This window comes from Hakea prostrata, unplaced genomic scaffold (genome assembly GCF_041222555.1).
Source record: "Hakea prostrata isolate BN-2017 unplaced genomic scaffold, UWA_Hpros_2 contig_100, whole genome shotgun sequence".
NCBI lineage: Eukaryota > Viridiplantae > Streptophyta > Magnoliopsida > Proteales > Proteaceae > Hakea > Hakea prostrata.
The window spans coordinates 110,541-135,090 of NW_028291219.1; the positions used below are offsets into that span (position 1 = coordinate 110,541).

At 35.1% G+C, this 24,550-nt stretch overlaps 2 protein-coding genes across 2 annotated transcripts; one reads left to right on the forward strand and one right to left on the reverse strand.

Moving 5' to 3' along the window:
* Positions 1-8,276: 8,276 nt before the first annotated feature.
* LOC148998895 (F-box protein At2g26160-like) lies at positions 8,277-9,979 on the forward strand. Its single transcript, XM_089141638.1, has one exon. The coding sequence runs from the start codon at positions 8,396-8,398 to the stop codon at positions 9,629-9,631; it is 1,236 nt and encodes a 411-aa protein (XP_088997764.1). The 5' UTR covers positions 8,277-8,395; the 3' UTR covers positions 9,632-9,979.
* A 2,030-nt stretch (positions 9,980-12,009) lies between these two features.
* Positions 12,010-15,721, reverse strand: LOC148998896 (polygalacturonase-1 non-catalytic subunit beta-like). Its single transcript, XM_089141637.1, has 2 exons — positions 15,629-15,721; positions 12,010-12,984 (listed from the first exon to the last, which is right to left on the reverse strand). The coding sequence occupies exons 1-2, from the start codon at positions 15,719-15,721 to the stop codon at positions 12,010-12,012; spliced, it is 1,068 nt and encodes a 355-aa protein (XP_088997763.1).
* Positions 15,722-24,550: the final 8,829 nt, after the last annotated feature.

Sequence of the window (24,550 nt, forward strand, 5' to 3'; positions counted from 1 at the left end):
GTTGCTAATAATGAATGGCTCCATATTTATATATCTACCCGATCAAAAATTAATTCTTTTGTTAATGAGATGCTTTAGTTATCTGTGAATGGATGATAATGCACTGTAATTATTTTCCAACATGATTCTAGTTTAATATATGAACCTAGCCAATCTAACTGACGTGTTGCATGACAGTAATTGTCAATGATAAAACTTAAGGTGATAAAATTTAAATAAAACTGCTTACTGAATGGCAAACGTGAAATATTTTATACATTTTACACTGGAGTAAAGTATACATTTGTGTAGACTGTTAAACTGATGGAATTTGGTTGAGATAAAATAGGGTTTTCAAAATATTTCAAACTAAATATGAGCAGCCATGGGTGACGTGGTCTATCACCCCCCCATCAAACTATGGACAGTAATCTAGATCTGAATGATGCTGTAGAAAAGCTGGTGCCATTAAATGATGCTGCAGAAAAGCTGGTGCCATTAAATCAGTAATCCCTTTGTGAAGATATCTACTTGTTGATCTTGAGATAAAAACTGTACCATAAAAGAAAAGATATAGGTTTTGTTAACTGCACTACTTACTGAATAGTATGTTTGTGTATTGCTGAGTTTATATTTGTGTAGACTGTTAACTTAGGGTTTCAAAATATTTCAAAGTGCCTATGATTGAGTGCCTATGACTGAGTTATGTGCGATGTGGTCTATCAGTAAAAGCAAACTGTGGTTAAGTAGAGAAGTTACTTATTGCCTCCTGAAAGAAGAAAAACTTAATGGAAATTCTACAGCAAACATGAAGTGCTCCTCTAAACCTGTACGCTCAACCATCGACGTTTTGCGTTGACCTTCGATTCTCACAGAAGAGTTCATACAGAAAAGAGAACTTAGACACTTAGTAAATTTTCCTAACAAGAAAAAAATTGTAGTTATTTTGAAATTTTATTTCATCCAGACTTGAGTTTTTTCTTGAAGTTTATTATGTATGCTAAGAATTCTACTACAAGGTCTCTATGCCAGTCGACTAGATTTCATTGCAGTTCTGTTATCAAGTTGAAATATAGAACCAGCATTAGGGTGAGTATGTTGCTATGATCATCTTCTTAAATTTGGGTTGGGGTTACTTCTGGAAACTAATGAAGGGATGAAACAAAGAAGGAAGGTATGGGCTTTTGTGAGAGTTTAAAATCTACATTCAATGACAAATAAGAAGGAAGGACTTTCTTCGCCGAAAACAAAGTAGGAAGGTATGGGCTTTTTTGCAAATTTAAAATCTGCATTCAATTACAAATAAAAGGAAGGACTTATCTTCACTGCTCTTCAGCCTAATGCAAGGAGATCAGTATCAGGAGATCTATTAAACTCTGCTTCCAGGAATCCAAATCAATTGGATTATACATAAAAGGTTCATAATCAGCCGACCCTTTGATTGTTATCCATGAGATACTGAAATGAGAAAAATTATCTTGTCAATGGCTAGATGGTAACCCCAGAGTGTATCTCAATTCAAGTTGGTATTCTCTCAACAGAAAAGCTTATACCAAGGTAGGCTCTGTGGATGAAGCCAATTAAGTGAAAGACACAACCAAAGTATTAGAGAGAAAGTGAGGCGAGAGCGGTCAATGGGGTTCCATACCTCTCCCTCTCTCTCTCTCTCTCTCTCTCTCTCTCTTTCTCTAATGGAAAATACGATCTTGAACCCGGAAATCAGCTGGAAACAGATTGCCACTAGGATCAACACAGTAAGGATCAACAAGTTGAATAATTGATACTGCATTGCTCTCTTGTTTATTTTTCAGTAAACATCTGAAAGAAGATCATAGAAAATGATATGAAGAAGGGAGAAGGGTGTAGGGATAATAGCCTATGTCAGCCTGGGGGCTCTCACAGTACTTATCTTAGCTGTTGAAAACACATCTTTCTCGCACCATACACGTATAAGCAAGCAAAAGAAATTCCACTAATCAAACCTTCATTGAAATGGCCTAAGCTTCAAAAATAGATAGTCTCAAAATAGAAACTTTTAAAAGTAGGAACTTCTAAATAAAAACCAAGCAAACTAAAATAGAAAGTAACTTTGTAGGAACAAGGGACCTTTAGATAGAATCATGGTCCAATAACACGCACATGTTGGAGGAGAGTTGGAGAATACACATGGACTAAGAGGTGTTATATGGCATGCCCTCAAAGTGCTCTGTCTCAAATCCAGGGAGAAAGCATGCAAGTGTTACACAAAAACATGTCGAAAGGGACTTGCCACCTGGAAAGGGTCCAGCACTCATAAATGTCTTACCTCAGTGGAGAAACTTTGATTTACTATGGATAAAGAAAATCTAGTGCAACCAAAGACACAATGCTGTTCTAGTGTGACCAAAGACACAAAACTATGTGTCAAGTTATAAAATAGGAAGGTGTTAGGCATCTAGTATGCCTAGCCATGATGGCAGTCTCCTATAGACCAATGCTTGAGCTTTTAACCTGTTTGTAAATTACCCTAAATTTAAGTCAAAGAAACCATAGGCTGGGCATATGAAATATCAAAAGTATGCCCTATGCCAAATATCTAAGTTGTGCTAACCAAGGTGAATCAAAAAATTATTAAAAGATTAAACATTGAAATAATATTAGCATATGCACAATATAGATTAACTAAATCTAAATTAAATAAACATGCAAACTAGACTACAATATAAAAATTAGGTGGCCAAAAGAGAAACTTCCCATAAATCCAGTCATTATACAAGATAGAATTTCTAAAAGCAAACAGTGACAAACTGAAATTTAAAGCTACCTAAATGAAAAAACATACTTACTAAAGCTGACAATAAAAACTAAATTATGGCAGCATCAAGTAGAATCTTTCTTCACTTGATGGGCCCACAAGATCTTTAAAAAGCATCACCACATAAGGCAAATAGGCTGTGACTCTATTCATGTGAACAGTACTGTGAACAGTCGTACGACCCTGTATTGGCTATCTTATGAGTGTACCACTGCATAAGTTTGATCTGAAGATGAAAAGGATCACGATTCAGCACATGAGTACAGATCTGATCAAACTCCATGTTGAGGCCTAAAACAAAATCACACACAGAGACTATCTGCTCCCTTTTTTTAAGCAGTTGCATCTATGTCACAAGTAGCGAGAAAAAGACCCCATAAAATTCCAACACTTGCTACATAACACTCAGGATTGAATAATATTCCATGAAGGGTAGTTCCTGTTGTTTGGTCTAAATGTGGGATTCCTCCCTCCTCAGGAAGTTCATAGATCTAGGCTGCCTTGGTGACCTGAGAATAAGTTTTTTTGGCCATTTTCCAGATTTTGGCAGCTCTGTCTAAAACAACACCTCTAGGCTCTAGCAATGGTGGGATCCTTGGAATTAATGGGATAATGATGTGATGTAACCCCCAAAATCAAGGGCCAGTCTCCAAGATCAATTCAAGTAAACCTGCAAATAAAATTAGTGTTGTAATACCTGCAATTAGGTCTTCTAGGGAAATTCAAGAGTGGACAGCAGCTGTTCCAGGGCTAAAACACCCCACAGTTATGGTATAGTTTGATTTAACATTGTTAGGCCTTGGGATTGGACCAATAGGATTAGGGTATGGCTTAGAGACTATGGTTTTAATGGAATTCAGGTCTGAATCTTGATGTAGTTTAGATTTCAAAGCTGATCTTCCAGTCTAGGGCTAGGGGAAAAGCTGGGGTTTATGTTTGTTTTTAGAGTTTCTAGGGTCTAAGGTGATATAGGGTTATTTGGGAATAGGTATAGGGTTCAGCCAGCAGGGTTAGGGCTAGGATTTTAGGAACTCAATTCCTATATTCTGTTTTTTTCTAAAATTTGGATTCACCTCAAATCTGAATTCCGTTGTTTCTAAAGTTCGGATTCATATTCAAGAATCTTGGGTTTGATAAATTGGGGTTTTCTCAACTTGAGGGCTTCTAAAGGGATGGCTCAGTCTAGGTAGTAGTTGAAGGTCAAGGAGGGTTTAGGGAGGATAATCCTAATAGGGTTTAGGGTTTGGATGACTGGTTTGAAAGTTTGGTTGAAAGTAGGGTTAGGTTTCTAGGATTTTGAATGAAGAAGATGAAACTAGGTTCTACTAGGATTTGGGATAAAGAGGGGGCCCGGGGGTGCCGAAGGTGGGCCGGGGGGGGGGGAGAGGGGATTGGGTTCCTAAATGGAGTAGGGTTTGAGTAAGGGGCTAGGGTTTCGGAATTCTGGTTATAGAAATCTGGGAATTCTAATGCTGGTGCAAGGAGAAAAAGGAAAAGAAGAACAAGAATTAGAAGAAGGAGGGCTGGGGAGTCGAAGGGAACTAGGGGAATAAGGTTGGAAGGGGTGGGGGAAGGGGGCTGCAGAGATTGGGTGAGGGGGAGGTTGTACGACAGCTCCCCTGATGGGGAGCACAAAGTGCTCCCCAACGGGTTCCCGACCACACAAAACAGTGGGGCCCACGGTAAAAAACACTTTTTAGAAAGAAAAAAAAATCCATCCGTGGGCCCCACTGATTTGTGTGGTCGGGAACCCGTCGGGGAGCACTCTGTGCTACCCCGACAGGGTGAGGATCCGGATTCTGTACGAAGGGGATGGGGGCTGGCATTTGCAGAATGCAGGGTTTAGGGGATGGGGAATAGGGGCTGCGATGGGAAGGAAGGAAGTAGGGTAGGGGCACGGGTAGGGTTTACTTGCTGTAGGTGATAATGAGGGCTTTGATGAACTTGAATTCTGCAGAAAATTGATGAGTTCACACACAACCGCAGGCTTTCCCTAGGAGGGAAATCCCACGACTTCCTCTCTTCAATGTCCTTCAATCAGAAGATTTAATAATCATCAAGTCTGATTTCTTTACAAGCAATAGGCTATATTTATAGCATTTACACGAAGGATTTCCTAATAGGACTTAACTAACTGTTTGGATTAGAACTCATGCTCACACTATGACTCGACGAGGAAACTAAATAAAGAAAGAATTTTGTTGCAAGGACTCCTAAACAAATAATAATTGCAGAATTTAAAGACACTCCTAACCTATGAAGGAATCTAATATCGAATAGGATTTCAACTTGACACTCCTACTTGGATGGGGACTGTATCAGAACTTGACAAACAGGGACTCAAATAACAAAATAAAAATAGAAGGATCCCAGAATTGTTCTACATTCAACTATATCTAAATGTAGTAAAATGTAGCACATTTTTCCAAAGCAGAACCAGCTGTAGGAGGCTTAATGGATTCCCCTGTGAGAAGAACTGCCATGGAACCAATAGTAAGATAACATGAACTCAACCACATAAAGTACTTCCTGTCTAATGTAATGGAGCTTAGAGGGAAATATATAGGAAAGTAACTCCTTCCGACCCAGTTAATATGGTAGAAAAATTAGAATGCTTGCTGGATGGATTGGTCTCACAAAAACAATATCAACACTGCAAGGTGTTTCTTGGAGAAAACATCACAACCAGTCCTCATCAGAGGAGGGATTTATCTCATTGCAAATGAAATGCCCTTATGTAAAAGATAACTCACCAGCAAGGGTGAAGAGAGCTGTGGTGGTGGCTCTCGGCATAAAAAACAAAAAAGAGAGAGAGGGCAGTGGAGATTCTAGGGTCTAGTAATAGAGGGCATCAGGGTTTGGATCCTGATGTGGATCCTATCTCTGAGACCATATTGAGATTAGAATTATGGCTTATCAATATGAAGTGGCTTGTCCATTTATGACTTAAGGATATTACAAAGAAGTATCAATATGAAGTGGCTGTTCATTTATAACCTGAGGATATTACAAAGAAGGAATTATTTAACCAATCTAGCAGGGATTACAACAGCTGTTGTAATCTGAGATATACGAGAGAAATATCTCAGATTACAACAGCTGGGATCATACCCTGGAATGTTTCAAATACCTGGGAATCATTACCCTGGAAACTTCAGTTCAATCAGACTTAGTATGAGAATCCTCCCAATCGTAGGAGAACCATATGTGGATGGTATTCTGTTTCGACTATGGAGTCTGAAGGTGGAAAACAATGAAATCTTCTTGATCCCTTTTTCTTCTATTTTCTAAAAAATTTCCTTTCCTGTATATTGAATATATCATCTCTATATAAGCATTCTAAGATTTTGTAAACCCCACAGTTTTGCTAGTTGAAGAAAGTTGGCTTTGTCTACATTCTTCTATGAGATTTAGGGGTGGTTGTGATGCAGTGTAACCCTTGGTAAGATGCCATCTTTGGGGTTGTTGGTGATTTCAGTCTAGCTTCAGTCAAGATGCTTATACCTCATGTTCTCCTACTTATCTTCCATTCTTCCTTAATCTAGTTCACCAATTATCTAGGCTATCATTTTCTGTTTCAATTCCGTTCTTATGCATACTACCTTGCTGGAATTTCAGCTTTCTTATAAGTTTCAGACTGAGATTTCAGGATCAGACATTACTATAAGCAATCAGACCCAATTCTAAACCTTCACATGGATGCAAAATTTGATCATGCTGACTTTATGATAGAATCCTACTACTATATATGACTTGCCAGAATTCTTGAATTTGCTTCTATTCTGGATCTGAGTTTCTGATTTCCTGTTTCAGCTAATATCTTACTATTTGTGCTAGATTTTGTTGCTTTCTAATCATCCTCAGATATTGTTCTGGTTTCCATCATATATTGGACATTGATCCTTTTATCTGATCTCAATAAATTCACATGCAACTGTTGGATCATGATAATCTTTGAAGGATATTTTGCATGCGTGCTTACTGTTGTACCTTGGTGTGATATGTTGTTCTCCTTGTTTTCAATTAACTGTCTCAAACCAATATATCTTAGCATGGAGGGTGAGGATGTAATTTTCTTTCTCAAGTTAAGTGAGCAAAATCATGCTTGGTGCATTGTTCAAGTCAACTCCTGCCTTGCTGAATGCCTCTTCATGGGCTCAAGTCCTGGAAATAGCCTCTTTGGGAACAAGGGTAAGGATACATAAATTTGAGCCTCCCCATGGATACTTTTCCTACTTTAGTCTCACTGGGGTGGGGGGTGGGGGTGTGGGGGTGGGGGGGGCTTAGGACAGTTGTTTTGTCTAACCAGTCTACTGGGTTGGTCTGTAGCTCATTAAGGAAACTTCTACGTTATGAGAGTTTGGAGATTGGTGTTCAAACATGATGTTTTTTTTACAATCCAGAACCTGATGTGGCCACTGATCATTCTAAAGAGACACTGGAGTTTATGAGTACTGCCAATATTTGAACTCTTGGAGAAAAAACTAGGAAGAGTCCACTTGATAGGATGGATGAGTAATTTATTGGGAAATGCATTAGGAAGCACAGGAGTAATCTGTTTGCTTCATAGCTATCTGATAATCTATCATTGTTAGGCTTCTCTGCAAACAGATGTCCCCAATTTACTTCTTGTCTGCTACATTTAATCAATTTACAGCCATCCAGAATACGTCAGTCATAAATGAGTATAAATTCAATTCCATTCATCATTGACAGATGAATTAAGTTTCTTATAGCCTCTGGGAAAGCCAATGTCAGCACCATATACCATACCTTCTTCATTGCTATATCCAACAATGCGGGATAGTATTCTGTTCAGCCTCAAGTGTGCTTCATCATTCTTCAGCACCAGTACATTTGACCAGTTGTAAGCTTGTAGAGATCAAAATTACAAACCACCCAGATTAGCCAGTTGAGATGTGATACCTTTAGTTTTGTCACTACTGCGGTCTACACCACAGAGTTTCAAGCCCAGGTGTTCTCCTGGTTGGGCAATGTACGTTGATCCCAATTTCTTCTGCTGCGTAACTACTTGGTTTTGAGCATGCCACCGAGAGTAATGTACTATCTTAAATTTGTTTATCCTTTGAATTGGTTTTAAGATAACATAAAAGAGCTTGCTGGGACTATAAGCTATCCGATAGATAACTGATCTCCATCCATTGCAAGAGCAGAAGTAGAACAAGTTCCAATCTCTTTGAAACCTTAACCAGCTAGATGCTTTGGTCTACATGGTAACAATCTGGACTTTTTTTTAAGACCTGCAACTCAAATTTGCGCTCTTAAGAATACCAGATGGTCAATAGTTTGTCTCCGTTCGATGAAGGTCGATTGAGCTTAGCCCATAATTTGCAAGATAATTTAGATTCTCTAGCATTTATCAAAATGATGGGGCTTATCTTTTTGTCTTTTGGGCACGACCAAGGTTAAGCTTATCCGCAACTGGTGTTCTATTTAATATTTGACACGTGTCAATCTCATGCCACTTTTGGCACAGCATCGTCCGTTCCTAACACTGTAGAAGATCTTTCTGGGAGGCACCGACTTACAAATCTTTATTCCTCGTTACTCATTTGTGTTTGGATTTCTGGGTTGCAGAGCAGAACTTCACAACAACGATCAATGGCAGATTGGTCCGGGCTTCCCCATGTCCTCTTGGAATCGATTTCGGAGCGTTTATCTCTTGCTGATCTGATACGATTCAGCTGCGTCTGCAACTCATGGAGATTGGTTACTCCTCCATTCCTTCGCGGGAAGCTTCTTCCATGGCTGATAATCCCCTGCACCACTGGAAACAGCCCAAGAAAGAGTAGAATTTGTAGCATCTGTGACAGAACTCTTGGTATAGTTAGCCTCGCAGATCCCATCCGCAAGGTTTACCAACTCGATCTACCAGAGGCTACCGATAGACGAATCTGTGGATCCTCAGCAGGATGGCTCGTAACGGTTCATGCCAATTCAGAGATCCAATTGTTGCATCCCTTCACAAGAGCTCAGATACAACTTCCGCCGCTTACAGCTTTTCCGACCAGATTGCCTATGCCTCTGCAGCAACGAAAAGGGTTCGCCGCCTATCTCCGTGACTATTACATTCACAAAGCGATTGTGGGTTTTTGTCCTCCGGATTTTGAGGCGATTGTTATGGCTATTCGCAACGAGGATGATCAATTGGCCTTTTGTAGACCTGGGAAGGACCTGCGATGGACCGTATTTGAAGATGGTCTTCATGGCCGGTCTCATGATGTCATTTTCTATAGAGAACAGTTCTATACTGTTAAAGGGTCTGGACGAGTTTTCATGGTTTCTGTCCTGGGAGATGCTTCTCCTCACCTGACGATGGTTGGTCGTCGACCTATGAATGTGTCCAATCCTCACAAGTTATATTTGGTGGAGTCATCTGGAGATTTGCTAATGGTGAATCGATTCATGGGTTGCGGTCGTTATGTGGATGATGATGAAGAAGATGTTGTGGTTGATAGTGATGATGATGGTGGCACTGAACCAGCACGTCTACCCCACAAAACTTTATATTTTGAAGTTTACAAGCTAGACCACAGTGAAGGAAATTGGGTGGAAATTGACAATCTTGGTGGCAGAGCTGTTTTTGTTGGCTATAATTGCTCATTATCTTTATCTGCTTCTGAATTCCCTGGATGCCGGGAGAACTGTATATACTTCACAGATGATTATTTCGAAGGATACTATCGACAGAAACATGGTGCTCTTGACATGGGAATTTTCGATCTAGGCGATGGGACTATTAAACCACTAGTCGGCAGAAACCAAATTCAGGCTTACATGCCCCCATTAGTCTGGTATTCAACAAATCCTTGGTGGCGAGGTTGGTCAGTATCTTGACTCTCTAGTTGTATAGTTATGGATCCGATGTTGTGATGCTGGCTTCCCCATGAGAACTTAATAATCTTTGAAGAACAGTGTTGGTTGTTTGTTTTTTGTAGTTATGGTCATTTTGTACTGAGCGTCCTTTTCTTCGTTTCTTTGGTAGTCTTTCCAATAGTGTTATGTATTTACTTGTTTATGCATCCAATAAATGGTGATGTTATCTTTTTCTTACACGCTCTATTCTTCACTGACTTTGGTTTGCATTGCTGTACACTGTATATTTCTTCATGATATGTGATACTTCCCTGGAGACTTTTATTCAAGTTTACCACAAAACCTGATGCAAAGTATCAGTTAATTTTAGTGATGCGGAACCAAGTCTAGATCACATACATGATTACTTGGATCAAAATGAAATGAAATTGAATGAGGCAGGGAACTCTGTTGTAACTGTGTTAGCATATCAAAACAGGGCAGAATGTTAGAGATGAGTTAGTGGAGAACTCACAAGGACTAAGTCAATGGGAGCTAGGGCTATAGAGCATCCTGAGAAACTAGTCTGATGGGAGTTTCTTGGCTGCTTTTTGCTTTAGGTTTTTTTGTTTTGATAAGTTAATTATATATCCAAGACAAAGTTAAGAATGGAATCAAAAGGGGAAAAAGGAGTGAAATAGCATGCTGATCGAAATACGAATATGCAGTTGTATTATGAACCCACCTGTCCACAATTTCAATATGTGTGTTTCTTTAGTTTTAATGAGATGGGCAGAGTTTTCCTTATGTTTATGGTTAGTGTTTACTGTGCAAGGTCTTAGTTTAAGCATTTCACCTGTTTGATCTAGTAATTTCTTAAGACTTCCAGGAACTATTCAAACAAAAACTTTAATGTTTAAAACTGGGATCAAACTATTGGTTCATGGCTTAAACTTAATCTGGTAAACTCCACTGAGGTTTTGCGGACTTCTTTGAACTATTCAGATACATGAAACAGGGTTTCTTTGGTTCACAAGGTTGGAGTTTTGTTCAATTGCTGGGTGAGTTTCCTGAAATGCTGGCAGAACAAAGAAACGGAAAGAATATGAGGTGGTTAAATGAGGAGGAGGAGGTAACATTAATGTGAACTATGAGATTGAAGCTGGTCAACAATGTTAACAGGCTTTGAGGCTTAGTTGGGAAAGGAATTTACAATAAACAGTCTAGTTGAATGTAGAACAATTTTGTTCTGCCAAAAAAAAAAAAAAGAATGTAGAACAACAGGCTATGATTTACAATAGCGAATAGAAATTTACCAGATAAATAATCGTCTTTCCATTACTATATAGATTGTTTGTTCTATAAAGAAACATACACTCTAGTTACAATGTAGCAACTCTTGTGATGTAGCTCAAAAGAGAAGGATTCAAAATAAAACCTGAAAATAGAGAAAAGTAAATAGAATATCAAAAGCCAGAGGAGTTAGTTAAGGGCCAGAGAGGACCATTAAACACTGGGTCAAAATTGGTTGTTCTGATGGTTAAAAACTCCATATGCTACCTCAGAAACCAGGGATCAAGCATTGGGATAGTGAAAACTCTGGGTCTTTAAGAATTTTTTTAAATAGATTCTAAGGGAAAAAAAGATTATACAAGAAAGGATAAAAGCATGAGAGCCTTGCATGTATTCAGGTGGGTATGAATTGTTAGAAATTCATCTGTTCTAACAGGTGCTAATTTCCCAGATGGGATACCTCTCTGATGAACATGAAGCTGACAGTGATATCTGAATCAAGACAACATATTATTAACATAATACCTGCCATCTTGAACTTTTAATTTGGTAATGAATCAAACTTGTCTCAATTGTAATCAATGGTGCTGAAAACATTTATTCTAATGTTTTATGTTATGTGTGCCTTGACTATTATTAGCGGTTAGAGTGGCTGTCATTGTAGCAGCAGCATCATTTAAAGTTGATCTAATGAGAAAGATAGTGGAGAGATCAGATGGAAAGGGGAGATTGACTAGATATTATATTTGAAACTCAAATAGCCAACAATCTGCTATTTGTAATATGAAGAACAATTGTAGGGCAAATACAGAAACTTTTAAATACAGAGATTAATTTTTCTTTCACCACATCATCATAAAATTTCAATTATTTGGACAACATGCATAAAAATTTCTTGGTTACAATTATGAACCATCCTGACCAAATGCCCTAAAGAATGTGAAAAATCCATATGCAACTACTGATTATTAACCCAAAAAGTAAAGAACTACTGATTCTATAAATTATACCTAAGCTAATGCATAATAAGAAAATAAAAGGTAAGTTGTTATTTATCATTCGAATAGCATAAGAAGTAACACAGAACACAAATAAGAGAAGCGGGAGATAGAATCTTCAGTTGCTTCTTAACCTAAAGCCTTTGTCCAAACCAGTCCATTTTCAGTTATCCAATGGCAGACCTCGATTAAGCCTGGCCCAAAACCAAGAAGCTTAAAAGCAAGATGGTTTGGATTCCAAGTTGATGTATCATAGTGGCAAGTCATAATTGCATGATTTACTTTCTTTTGAGCATGTATATCAACTGCATAAACCTTTACCTTTTTCAGAACATGACAATAATAGACTTGAAATAGGAATGGTAGACTATGACATAAGGCTGGTGGTTGAGAGAGGTCTGCATAGATGAGTTTCAGAGATCCAATTCGGACATTCTCATAAGATCCTTCAATGTTCTCAGTACTCCATACGTTTACATGGTGCCCTAATTTTCCAATGACAAAATCAATAAGATCTTCGGCAGAAATCGCACAAGTGAACGGCTCACCACAGGTGGAGTTTTTCTCACATATTTTAAGGGTGTCTTGAATATACTTATCCATTTTTGATTTGTCCATTACACCAAAGAGCTCCTTCAATTTCTTGCTCCAGGTAGAGGAAAATGGTATTTTTGATGCTAGAGATTGTGGTAAGAATGATCTGTATGATAGTTGATCCCTTAAATCAGGAACAGAAATATATTCTCCTTCTTTAACCATTGACTCCCGAAAATAAGGTAATCCCCCTTGACGTGCAATTGACATGGGTATCTTGTCTGGAACTTCATCATATTCTGCTTTGAAAGCATTCCACTCGGCTACTGGTGGCAAGGCTGTGTGGTTCATTACATTCTTCACTAGCGCATTTGTAGAACAAGCAACATTAGCTTGAATACAAAACAAATGAAGGTAGGAAGACAATTCATTTGACTCCATTAATTTCATAAACATTTCTGCTTGATGTGAGTTCAAGGGAGAAGCTTTTGCTGCCAACCATTGTGGAGCATGTGGAAGACCAATATGCTCGTCCCAATATTGTGAAAAATTATTTTTAGCCTGAGAACCCTGAAGCATAACGAGAAATAAAATAGAGACCAATTAAGAAAGATGAAAACAAGAACTAGTATTAATCATGTCGAAATGAATAGATGAGAATATAATCATTTTACTTACACCAAGATATGCCACTATCAGAATTTCAAGCAAAAGGAGGAGACTTGTCATGGTGGAACTGAAATGATGAATGGAATGAATTTGGAGTTTCATTTGTTGGAATGGGTTTGTTCCATGAATACCAGTTTGGAGAGGGGAAAGGGATTAAATTTATAGCACCATCATCTCTCTCTCTCTCTCTCTCTCTCTTCCTAAAGGGTCAGTCTCATAGATCAGATTTTTCTTATTTTCTGAACTGTGTATTTTGTTGGTTGATTGGAAATTCTAAGGGGAAAAAGAAAAGGGGGTTGTTTGTAAATACCTGAGCCTTCTGTCTGTATAAGCATTCTCATGTTTCCTAGCCCGCTATTCTCTTGTTGAGATAAAATGTCATTCTATTATTGACTACTGCTTTGATAGACATGAAGCAAACATTTATTCATGGATCTTCCCAAGGGTGTCTAGTTGCAAAACAGTATCTCATATTCTGTATTTTATCGATATGGGATGCTATATATTTGAATCATACCGAATATGGATTGATACAGGTATTTTGTGTTGATGTTTTATAATATAATATATTAAAGAGATCGTTATGGTTATTCAATAAGGTATGATTTATTCTTACTATTTTGTCTATTCTCATGTTATGCTTGTAAATCATATCAATAAATTCGATACATTATGGGTTATAGCCGGTTTCTTTTCAATCTCAATATGTGGTGTAAGGTATGAGATGACCTTTTATCAATAAAAAAGAATACTTCTTGAAATTTTACTACTAAAGAAACCCTTTCTTGGGATGAACCTGAACCACACCTTTTTTATGTCTAGGGAACATTTCACACGGTTAGCTGTTGGAAAAATTCAAATTACCACTTTTAACAATCAAATTTTGAGATGTGTGGATTAGAATGCTTGACTATGAAGGCAAACTTTTGATTAGGGAAGAACTCATAAATCAAACACTGGTTAGAACAATTTAGGTACGAAAAATTCATAGGATTGTTGTAATTCCGAGGAATATTGGGTGGGAGGTTGACAGAGAGGTTCAAACACTGTTTTGGATCGGGCTCAAGATCAACATCACTTTCAAATTTTGAACGGAGTGGAGGCAGAGGATCCCTTTCAATTGCAAAGGGTATTGGATAATCTATCAAGCTCTAGAATCGTGGGAAACAACAGTGCTGCTGCGTTGGGGGGAATGTTGTATTATTTTTAATATAATAAAATATGTTTAATTTTATTGGATCTGTTAGTGCGGAAAACTTTCCTTTATGTATTTTAGGAAAGTGTATTATTATATAGTCCTACATTGAAAACCGAGTTGTCGGAATCCAGGTTAATTAATAGGTACCACCTATTAACTTTAACTTATAATAATGAGACATGCCAGTGTGTGTGCAGTGTATGAGTGAGGACGGTATACTGTTCAAGCGTGCACGCACGCGCGGCGTGGGCTGTGGGCGTTTCGAGCGAGATCAGATCTAAACCGTGTGTTATGATCAACGGTAGATCTAGGGCGATGGAAGTAGATCCATAAATATTGTTTTGATGGTTCAATATGGACCGTTAGATCGTGCGGCCGAACGATTCGACGGCTCATATCTGAACGTTAGCATTCGTATCCCTACAGAGAGGTGCACCCATACGAACAGAGTCATGAACTGTTCAGTAGAGGCACCTCAATGCCTATATATACGTCTAGCTTCACAACAACAGTATAAGAGAGAAAATCCCGAAGTCTTCTCTGATCAGATCTAAACCGTGTGTTATGATCAACGGTAGATCTAGGGCGATGGAAGTAGATCCATAAATATTGTTTTAATGGTTCAATATGGACCGTTAGATCGTGCGGCCGAACGATTCGACGGCTCATATCTGAACGTCAGCATTCGTATCCCTACAGAGAGGTGCACCCATACGAACAGAGTCATGAACTGTTCAGTAGAGGCACCTCAATGCCTATATATACGTCTAGCTTCACAACAGCAGTATAAGAGAGAAAATCCCGAAGTCTTCTCTGTTCTTGAGTTTTGCGAGTGTTTAGCAAAACTCAAGAGATTCAACTCGAAGTTGGGCTTCTTTGTATCCTGGGAGACGGTTCGCAATACCTCATAACACCTTGATGTGAGGGCAAATTACGTCTTAAGGAAAGCGACGTTATAACGTTCCTAGAAGTTCCAGCTCAAACACTGTGATCCTTTTTCCATTTTCTTTAACAGTTTGCATCTAAATAATTCTATTGTGAATATGGGTCACATTAATGGTTACCAAGAAAAAAAATGTGGGTCACATTAATGAAGAGAGAGAAATTGGTGGCGCGTTGGATGTTTCTCAAGATGTGGTGGGTGGGGGCACCCAAGGGGTTTGACCTTTGACCCTAACTTGGGGAGAGTTCAATCTGAGGTGGAATCTCAAGCTCTCTTAGTTAGAACACTGACTGCTATTAGAGAGATTGATGGGCAAAGAGAGATGATCGATGGAGACTCTGCTCGACCGAGATGACCCAAAACAAAAGTCAAAGGTAATTTGCAAGTCTTAGGGGATGATTTACTGGGTGAAGGGGAACTTTCCGTGGTTTTGGGTACGATTCAGCAGGTGGACGACGCCCTTGCTCCAAAGACTGTTGCTCAACAGGCTGCCCCATGGCGGACGGCACTGCTGATTGTTAATCCTCTTTCAGTATCATAATGAAGGTTCTTTATTGGAATATCAAAGGTATGTGCAGAGCAGCGGGAAGACGTGTATTGAAGTCCATTCCCTCGCAATATCAGCCCGATGTTTTATGTATCTCTGAATTGAAGATAGAATCAAATAAGTTAAGTTGTGGTCTATTTGGATTGAAGCCTATGATCCATATCCTGAGCCCATGGATTTGGATTCGTCAATGAGGAACCTGCCATACTGGGAATCCAAAGGAGATCTAGTAAATTCCCTGATGGATTGGGAAGGTGGATCTCTAGCCTGAGTCAAGTTAAGTTGAAGATGTCCGCGATCGAAGTAAGAAACCCCCCACATGTTTGTTATTAATCTTTTTATATTTTCTTGTATGTTTTTAGACACTTATTTTCGTAATTACGCTAAATATCATGATAATTATTAGTTATGGATGTATGTGTTTTGACATATGATTTGTATCTTATGTTTTATTTTATTATGTGTTTATTTCCTCTTATTAGATTTGTACTAGCATATGGAGAATCTATATTGCTTATAAGACAACTATATAAAATTATTATAACGTTGTATTACTCATGGTAGACTATGCAGCTTTACCAAAGAAAAGAAGAAGGTAGTCTATGCGGGCATGCAACACTTGAGGCTACTGGACAATTGTACTTTGTCACTAACTAACCTCAATATGATGGTTTTATTTTATTCTAAAAACAAATTATTAGAATAAAAAAATATATAATAATTTTATTTATTTTTTTATTGATTGTTAGTTTTGTACCACAAATGTTGTTAGATGGTAGAATATTACACTTTAAGTGTTATTAGAGCATTGTTCATCATTATTTTTTATGTTTTTCAATGTTCTAATGGTCATAGAGAAGTTACAGACTTTATTACTTCAATATTAGAACATGTTGAATCATGCATTATTTATAGAACATGCATATGTTATTTAGTATTTATTTTAAGGCTAAAGTGTAGTTGAAACTTACGTGTGAATAGGTTAATTGAACAGTTCTAAATATTCATTGTCAGATTTGTTAAATTAAATCTGAATTGTCTAATAAAATTTCTAATTTTTTTCTATTACTTATGGGTTAGTTAAGTTTAACCTAATATCACTGGTTATTGATTCTCGTTAAGGGTAATATCTCTTTCTTGTTCCTTTGTTTCTTCTTTAATATAGTTCTTCTACAGGTTCAATACAACTTATTTTCTAGAGAAACTTAGAGGAAAAAGACTGATTTTTGTGGGAGATTCACTGAATATAAATATGTGAGGATCTCTTGTTTGTATCTTTTGAGATAGAATTAGAAACAAGAAAAGAGTCATGAGATCTCAAGGAAGATGAAAATTCTTTTTTCACTTCTTCAAGATGACAGAAGAGTCATGAGATCTTAGGGAGGATGAAAATTCTTTTTTTAACTTATCCAAAACGACAACAAAAGAACTACTGCAATCAAATGCTCCAAACCTGATGAACGTAGATGAAAGAGTTTTCAGTGAAGCTAGAGAGGGAACAGAAGAAGAAGAAAGAAATGTTACTCTAATCGTCGTTATTTTCTTTATTTTTTCGAAAATTTACCAGTGATAGAAGGTTATCTTAACTAACCCATAAATAATGGGAGAAAAAATATGAATTTTATTGAACGATTTAGATTTATTCAACAGATCTGGCAGAAATTTAGAGTCGTTTAGTTAATATATTTATACGTCCGTTCAGCTACTTGCTTCCATTATTTTAATTCTTATACTTCTTTTATAGTAGTTTGCATCATATTAAATCTTACAAAATTCAAATTTGTGGCCCTCAATATAAGATATAAGGATTATTTGTCATGAGTCCTTGATGCTGAAATTCACCTTAATACTAAGGCTGCGTTTGTTTGCAAAGGTGGGGTGGGAAAAAAGGGGTGGAAAAAAAAACATGTGGGTCCCACATGTAGTGGGGTGAGGGAGAAGAAAAGGAAAGGAAAGAGTTTTGTGGAGAAGTGATCGGGTGGGTCCCACTTTTTTATTTTTCCCAACTTTCCCACAAAATCCCACCAAATATGTGGGGTTTTAAAATAGCATGGGGTGGGAAAGTTGAACTGCCACATCAGCAGACAAGGTTCCTTGATTCAAGGAACCTTGTTTCCCACTTTCCCACCCCAAGCAACCAAACACTCTACCATTTTAGGATTTAAAGGAAAAGTAAGAAATTTACACATTTTTCAAGAAATTTCCCACCCCTTTTTTCCCACCCCTTTTTTCCCACCCCACCTTTATTCCAGCAAACAAACGCAGCCTAAAGGTTTTAGGTATATAATTATAAAAAAGAAGAAGCACCCATTCAAGATAAAGCCATTGCTATGATTTTCTTTCACCATGAAGGGTTGAAAGTTGAATATTTAACTGTGAAAGGTTCACTTAAGTTGTGAAATAATAATAATAAACAAAAAAAAAATATGATCATTAAAAAGTAGTAATTTTATCTAAAGTTCGCCATAAATTGATGCACATGAAGTTGCAAGATTTTAAAATTGTAAATGAGTACAGTTCTGCAGTTTTTAAAATTAATCAACCATTGAAATTTGAGTAAATTGCAATGACAACTCAAAATTGAGGCCTTAAAGCACTGACACCCTACTTTATGTTTGAAAAGTACAAACATCTCAAAATTAAATTTTCATTGGACATATTAGTCCAATTTATCACTGAAAACCGTTAATTACTGTTTATTTATTTTTATTTTATATTTTGATAGGGATATTTTTTAAATTGAATGAAAATAAACAGTGATTGGGAGTGTATTTGTTTTCAAAAATAAAGTGGGGGTGTTAGTACTTTGACCTACATTTTCGAGTGCATGTGCAATTTGTTCTTGAAATTATGTAGATAAAATATTATTGATGATAATTTATTGAGAAATTTTTTTTCAAATTTCTCTTTTTCAAATGTGCTTCTATAATATTTTCAAGAAACACTTTAAATGATATAATGCTTCTTTATGATTTAACAAAATAATAAACTATTAGTGAAAAATCATGAAATTCGTTATACTGGTTCTATTCCATTCCCTAAAATAAATACAATAATTTATGATAAACTTAAAAAAATACAAAATTATAATCATGATTATGATCGTAGACCTAGACGAGGCAAAAGAAGAAATAATTATTGTAATTATGATGAAAATAAGTACGAGAACAATAAATATTCTCAATTTAACTTTTCAATAGGTAAAACTAATATTTATTATTGATGTGATACCAATCGTACTCCATGATATAGTTATTTTTCAATAGTTGATTTTTAGTGATATCAGTCATTATGTTTTCAATAATTTATTTTCTCTTAAATGTAATTTTTTATTTTATTTTATTTATTTTTTATGTTGATTTTTTAGATATGTTTTGATGTATTTTATTTCATTTCAATTATATGAAGATTGTAACATGCGTTAGTAAATCAAAAGAATATTAATTTTAATAACTTTATTATTTGACATGACTAGGTAGACTATCCCATATCAAATATGATGCAAAAATTTATTAAAAATTTATATGGTTATCTATTCTGATTTTTAAATTCAATGAATTTTCTTATATTGTTTGTTCTTAAAGAAAATTTATTATTAAACCATCAGTAGTGAAAATTAGGATTGAATCCCCTATGTTTTTGGAATGTATATAGGAAAAAATATGTGGGCCAACTCACCTATAATGTGGACCATTCAGATAATATATAGTTTTGGTAGATGTATTTATAAAATGATTACATATATATTTATTATGAAATCACAATTTAGTATTTGCGAGATTCTTTGCTCAATAATTAAACAGAGAGTACAAATTTTGGATTATACAGTAAAGACAATTCGTCTTGATAGGGTTGATGAGTCTATATTTTAGTCTTCTAATGATTATTGTATGTTAACTGAAATCAAATTTGAACAGTCGGTTACTCATTTTTATATTCAAAATGATTTGACAGAATCAGTTAAACATTTTCAATTAATACCTAGACCATTACTTGAGAGAACAAAACTCTTTGTATCGGTATGGGGAGATGCTATTTAAATGCAACATCATTTGTACGCATTAGATCATCAAATTATCAAAAATCTTTCGCATTGTAATTAGCTTATGGTCAGGAGCCAAATATTTCCTTTTTTAGGATTTTTAGATTTGCGATTTATGTTGCAATTGCTTTATATGACATATAAGGATGGGTCCCAAAGAAATTGACAATATATGTTAAATATAATTTATTTTTTATAATTTAATATTTTTTTAATGACTGAAGATTTATTTAAAACAAGATTTGTTAATTATCATTTTGATGAATTAGTTTGTTCAATATTAAGAAGAGAAAATAAATAGTTGAAAAAAGAGATTAATTGAAATATATTATAATTATCTCATTTAGATCTTCATGTTGAGCAATGTGTGAACCTGGAGTTCAAAAAATAATGCATTTACAAATTATTATAAATAAATTGTCAAATACTTTTATTGACCTGCCAAGAATTAGTAGATAACATATTCCAGGTGTAAATGCTCTAATTTAGATTGATGTCTCAATAGAACAATCTAAATAGTATAAATGAAAGCCACTTTTAAAATATGAAAGACCAATCCATTATATGGATATGTAGAATCCTATAAAAAGACATGAGTAAATTATCAAGATAGTTATAATAAGAGTCAATATATTGCTCATGAAAATCCAAAACCCTAGAAGAGGTTCCTGAAAAATAATAAAAATGAAGTGATTCTTTATTAGTTATATCACTACAGGACAAAAAGATGGAACCAAAAAAATATTATTGTTGCCAACATTTTTGACATGCAATGAAACAAGAATAGGATCTTGAACTTAAATCTTTTGATAAATGTAAATGAAATAGGGCTGCAACAGGGTTATTTTGGAATCCCAAAGCCTACCCTATATATTCTAATCCATGCTTATTCTCGCTCTGATCCTAATTCAGGGCCAATGATTATTGTCTCTGACCCTAAGCCCTAGAGGGCCAAGCCAAATCCATTCTTGCGTTAGTTCAAAGGAAGAAAAAAAAATACCCCTTATTCAAAACCTTGTTAACAATTAAATCAACAGTAAAATGCCCCAAGGTCAAAATCAAGACTTATATCAAGGTTAATATGAAGATCATGGTCAAGATTAATGACAACATTAGCATTAAGATTAGGGCAAAAAATATGGTCACAATCAGGGTAAGGATTAGGGCCAAAATCAGGGCCAAAGAATAATCCTAGGCCTGCCCTTGGCCCTTGTTACGGCCATAATATTTTGGTGTTGACCTACTCTTAGGGCTCAAAATCTTAAGCCCAAGCTCTATTCAGGTCCAGGGCAGATTAAGGTCGTCAGGGTCAAACTTGCACCCCCTAAAATGAAGAAATGATTGAATAAAATGAAAAAATATAATTAAAGCAGAATTGAATTTGTTTGAAAAAGTAAAATTTTTAGATTTAAAGTCAAAATATATGAAGGTGAAAAAGCAATGGGATATAAATGTTTTTGTGCGAAAACAAAAAGAGAAAAATGAAATCATGAGATATAATGCCCGACTTGTGGCACAAGAATTTTCATAAAAGCCTACCATTAATTATATGAAAATATATTCTATTGTGGTGGATGCAATCATGTTCAGGTGTCTTATTAGTTTGACAGTATATAAGAAATTTGACAATGCGTTTAATGGCTGTTATTGTAATATATTTATACATCTCACTCAGAGTTTGAAATTTACATGAAAATCCCTCAAGGATTCAAAATACTTGAAGCACATAAAAATTACTAGAAAATTTGTTCAATAAAGCTTCAAAGATCATCATACGGATTAAAGCGATCAGGGCGTATGTGGTACAATCACTTTAGTGAATATTTATTAAAATAAGGGTACAAAAATGACTTAATTTAATCTTATTTCTTTATTAAAATATGTGAATCTAACTTTTTATGAAAATAAGTGTATATGTTGATTATTTAAATATCATTGAAATTTCTGAAAAGCTTCTAAAAGCAGTAGATTATTTAAGGAAAGTTAGAATGAAATATCTTAAAAAGATAAAGTTTTGTCTTAACTTACAAATTAAGCATTTGACAAATAGAATATTTGCTCTTTGATCAAATTATACAAAAAAAAAATTGAAGCGATTTTACATGGATAAAATAAGTCTATTAATAAGTATTCGGACGATTGTGAAATCGCTTGATATAAATAAATATTCATTTCAACCTCATGAAAACAATGAAGAACTTTTTGGTTTTGAAGTATTATATTTTAATGCAATTAGGGCACCAATGTCTCTAAATAATAGAACACTACTAAATATAGTATTTTCTGTAAATTCCAACTGGATATATAATTTTTTGTAAATCTATTAATAAGATTTAGTTATTCTCCAATACAAAGACACTGAAATTGTGTTAAAACATATATTTCGATGTGTCAAAGGAGATAGAATGAAACATTTTTATAAAAATTTTCTTTTTTCACTGATGATCTTTAACAAAATGATAAAATCGATGTTCAACGAATTCGTTTAAGTGATAAGTTGGCAGAATTATTTATTGAGGCATTGCTTACTTTAAATTTTAAAAACTTGGAATATGAAATTGAGATGTTTAGATTCAAAGATATTCAATGATATTATCATCAAAGGGAGTAAATTACATATTGCATTCTTTTTCCATTCATGAATATTTTGTCCCATTAGGTTTTCTTAGTAAGATTTTTAACGAGGCAGATAGCAATACGTACTTTTTAGAAATGTATACTCTTTTTCCTTCTTTAAGATTCTTTTTCACATAGTTTTTTTTTAATAATGTTTTAACGAAATACATTATCCATTAATAGACATCCAAGAGGGAGTATTATAAATAATATTAATTGTAATGTCCATCACCCCTAAAGAGATAATACTAAAAGATGTAACTTTCAATAAAGATCTTAGCTACCTCAACGTGCAATCTTGGCAATTTACATTCCTATATTAACTGAAAATCACAATCACATTAACTCACAATATTAGCAGTCAATATTTCAATTCTATGCATCTTCTATCATGAACAACAATCTATCCTTCAATATTAATAATATTTTGTTTTTTACACAAACTATGTATTGTATTTCTTTGATATTTCTATATCAAATAATATATTAGTTCTCCTATAAATATGTAATGCATAATTCAATGGACAAGTTTGATTCATCTGGTCATAATTTTCTTCCTTGTTTTTAATATATTTTTTCCATTTTATAAAATATATGAAAAATATATGTCAATATTCTTGAATCAAAATAAACAATCACATTGAATTGGTTCTAGAAAGAACTCAATTTTCACTTTATGATTAATTTTATATTTATGGGACACAATGGGTAACTATGGAATGAAAAATTGACAGGAGGTAAAACTCAAAAATTTAGTTCTATAATATGCGTTGATACTAGAATTAGTTTAGGTAGAGAATCGATAACATCAAACAACTTCTGGTTGTAGAAAATTAAAGTATTCCTAATATTACAGCATGCCAAGCTTTTTTGTACGCTCTAGAGTCGCATCAAATGATATGTGATGTTGTGACTTTGACCATTTGCATATACATAAATGAATTAGGGTTTATCATATGAGATCTCATATAATTCAAAATATCTACCTTCTCGTGTTGGCTATCTTCTTATTTAAGAGATTTATATTACTCATGGGAATTTCTGTTGAGAACTTGTCGAGAAATTTGCACGAATACTTGTAAGACTATTGTAATCACAAACTTTAACAGAGTTGAAACGTACAAGAAGTACTTTCTTTAAAAGGTATTTAGATATCCATTGTGCAACACAGGTTCCAAGTGTGTATTCACCACTAAATTAGTCATTCTAAACCTTTAAGGTTGCACCCCTGAAAGATGACTTTAAGTGAAATTAAGTTGTATTCATTGTTTAACATAAAGACAAAAGGGAGAAAGAAGAAGAGGAAAATCCATATATAAAATGAGCCAAAAAAAAGGGGTTTATATAGAAATTCAAATGCTGTGGGTGAAAGGTTAAGGTCACATTCCTTTGTGAGGGTACCTATTTAGTTCGGCTTCCTAAAGGAAAATACCTCTCTAATGGTATCTTTACATTTTTACCCAACAGTGGGCTTTCCGGATCAGGACCCATGACAAAATGAGCTTCCACGTCCCCAAATCTCAAGTCCCAAGTCATGTAGAAATATTAATATTAATTAGTATAGGGCTATATAACTATGGTTATGTCAAATTGGGGCTCGAGCTAGGTTCGAGTCGTACAGGGGTTCGCACTATACTACGTAAGTGTGATCCTTAACCCCAAAGATATATAACATAGGTCCTTGCTATATGTAAACCACATAACCAACTCCTTGCAATCTGATGTGATACTAATGTTCTGTCACAGAAATCTTTAGATAAAACGATGCAAGTAAAACATATATTTATATTAAAATAATATACGTAAGTTTTAAATATTTTGTCAACAATCTCGAGCATTTACTTTCCGTTGGACTAACTCCATTTTGGGTAAAAAGGACATTAGATATTTGAACATTTTAAAGATATTGCCTATTTAGTAAAACATCTACCAATTATGCATGAAGAAGATATCTTTTGTATTTGCTTTTTCACCTTTTTTTTGTAACCGAAATACTGCAATTTTGAATCAGAATAGGCATTCTTGACTGCTGAATTATTACATTCAAAATGCTTATGAAACAACTTTGAACATCTACAACTCATTTAACATCCACAACTCATTTATTTGGTTTTTCAAAAA

Coding starts and splice junctions, on each gene's coding strand:
- LOC148998895 (XM_089141638.1), top strand. CDS start 8,396: ATGGCAGATTGGTCCGGGCTTCCCCATGTCCTCTTGGAATCGATTTCG.
- LOC148998896 (XM_089141637.1), bottom strand. CDS start 15,721: ATGGGGCAGCCTGTTGAGCAACAGTCTTTGGAGCAAGGGCGTCGTCCA. Junction 12,985..15,628: donor GGAAAGTTCCCCTTCACCCA/GTAAATCATCCC, acceptor GTTATGCTTCAG/GGTTCTCAGGCTAAAAATAA.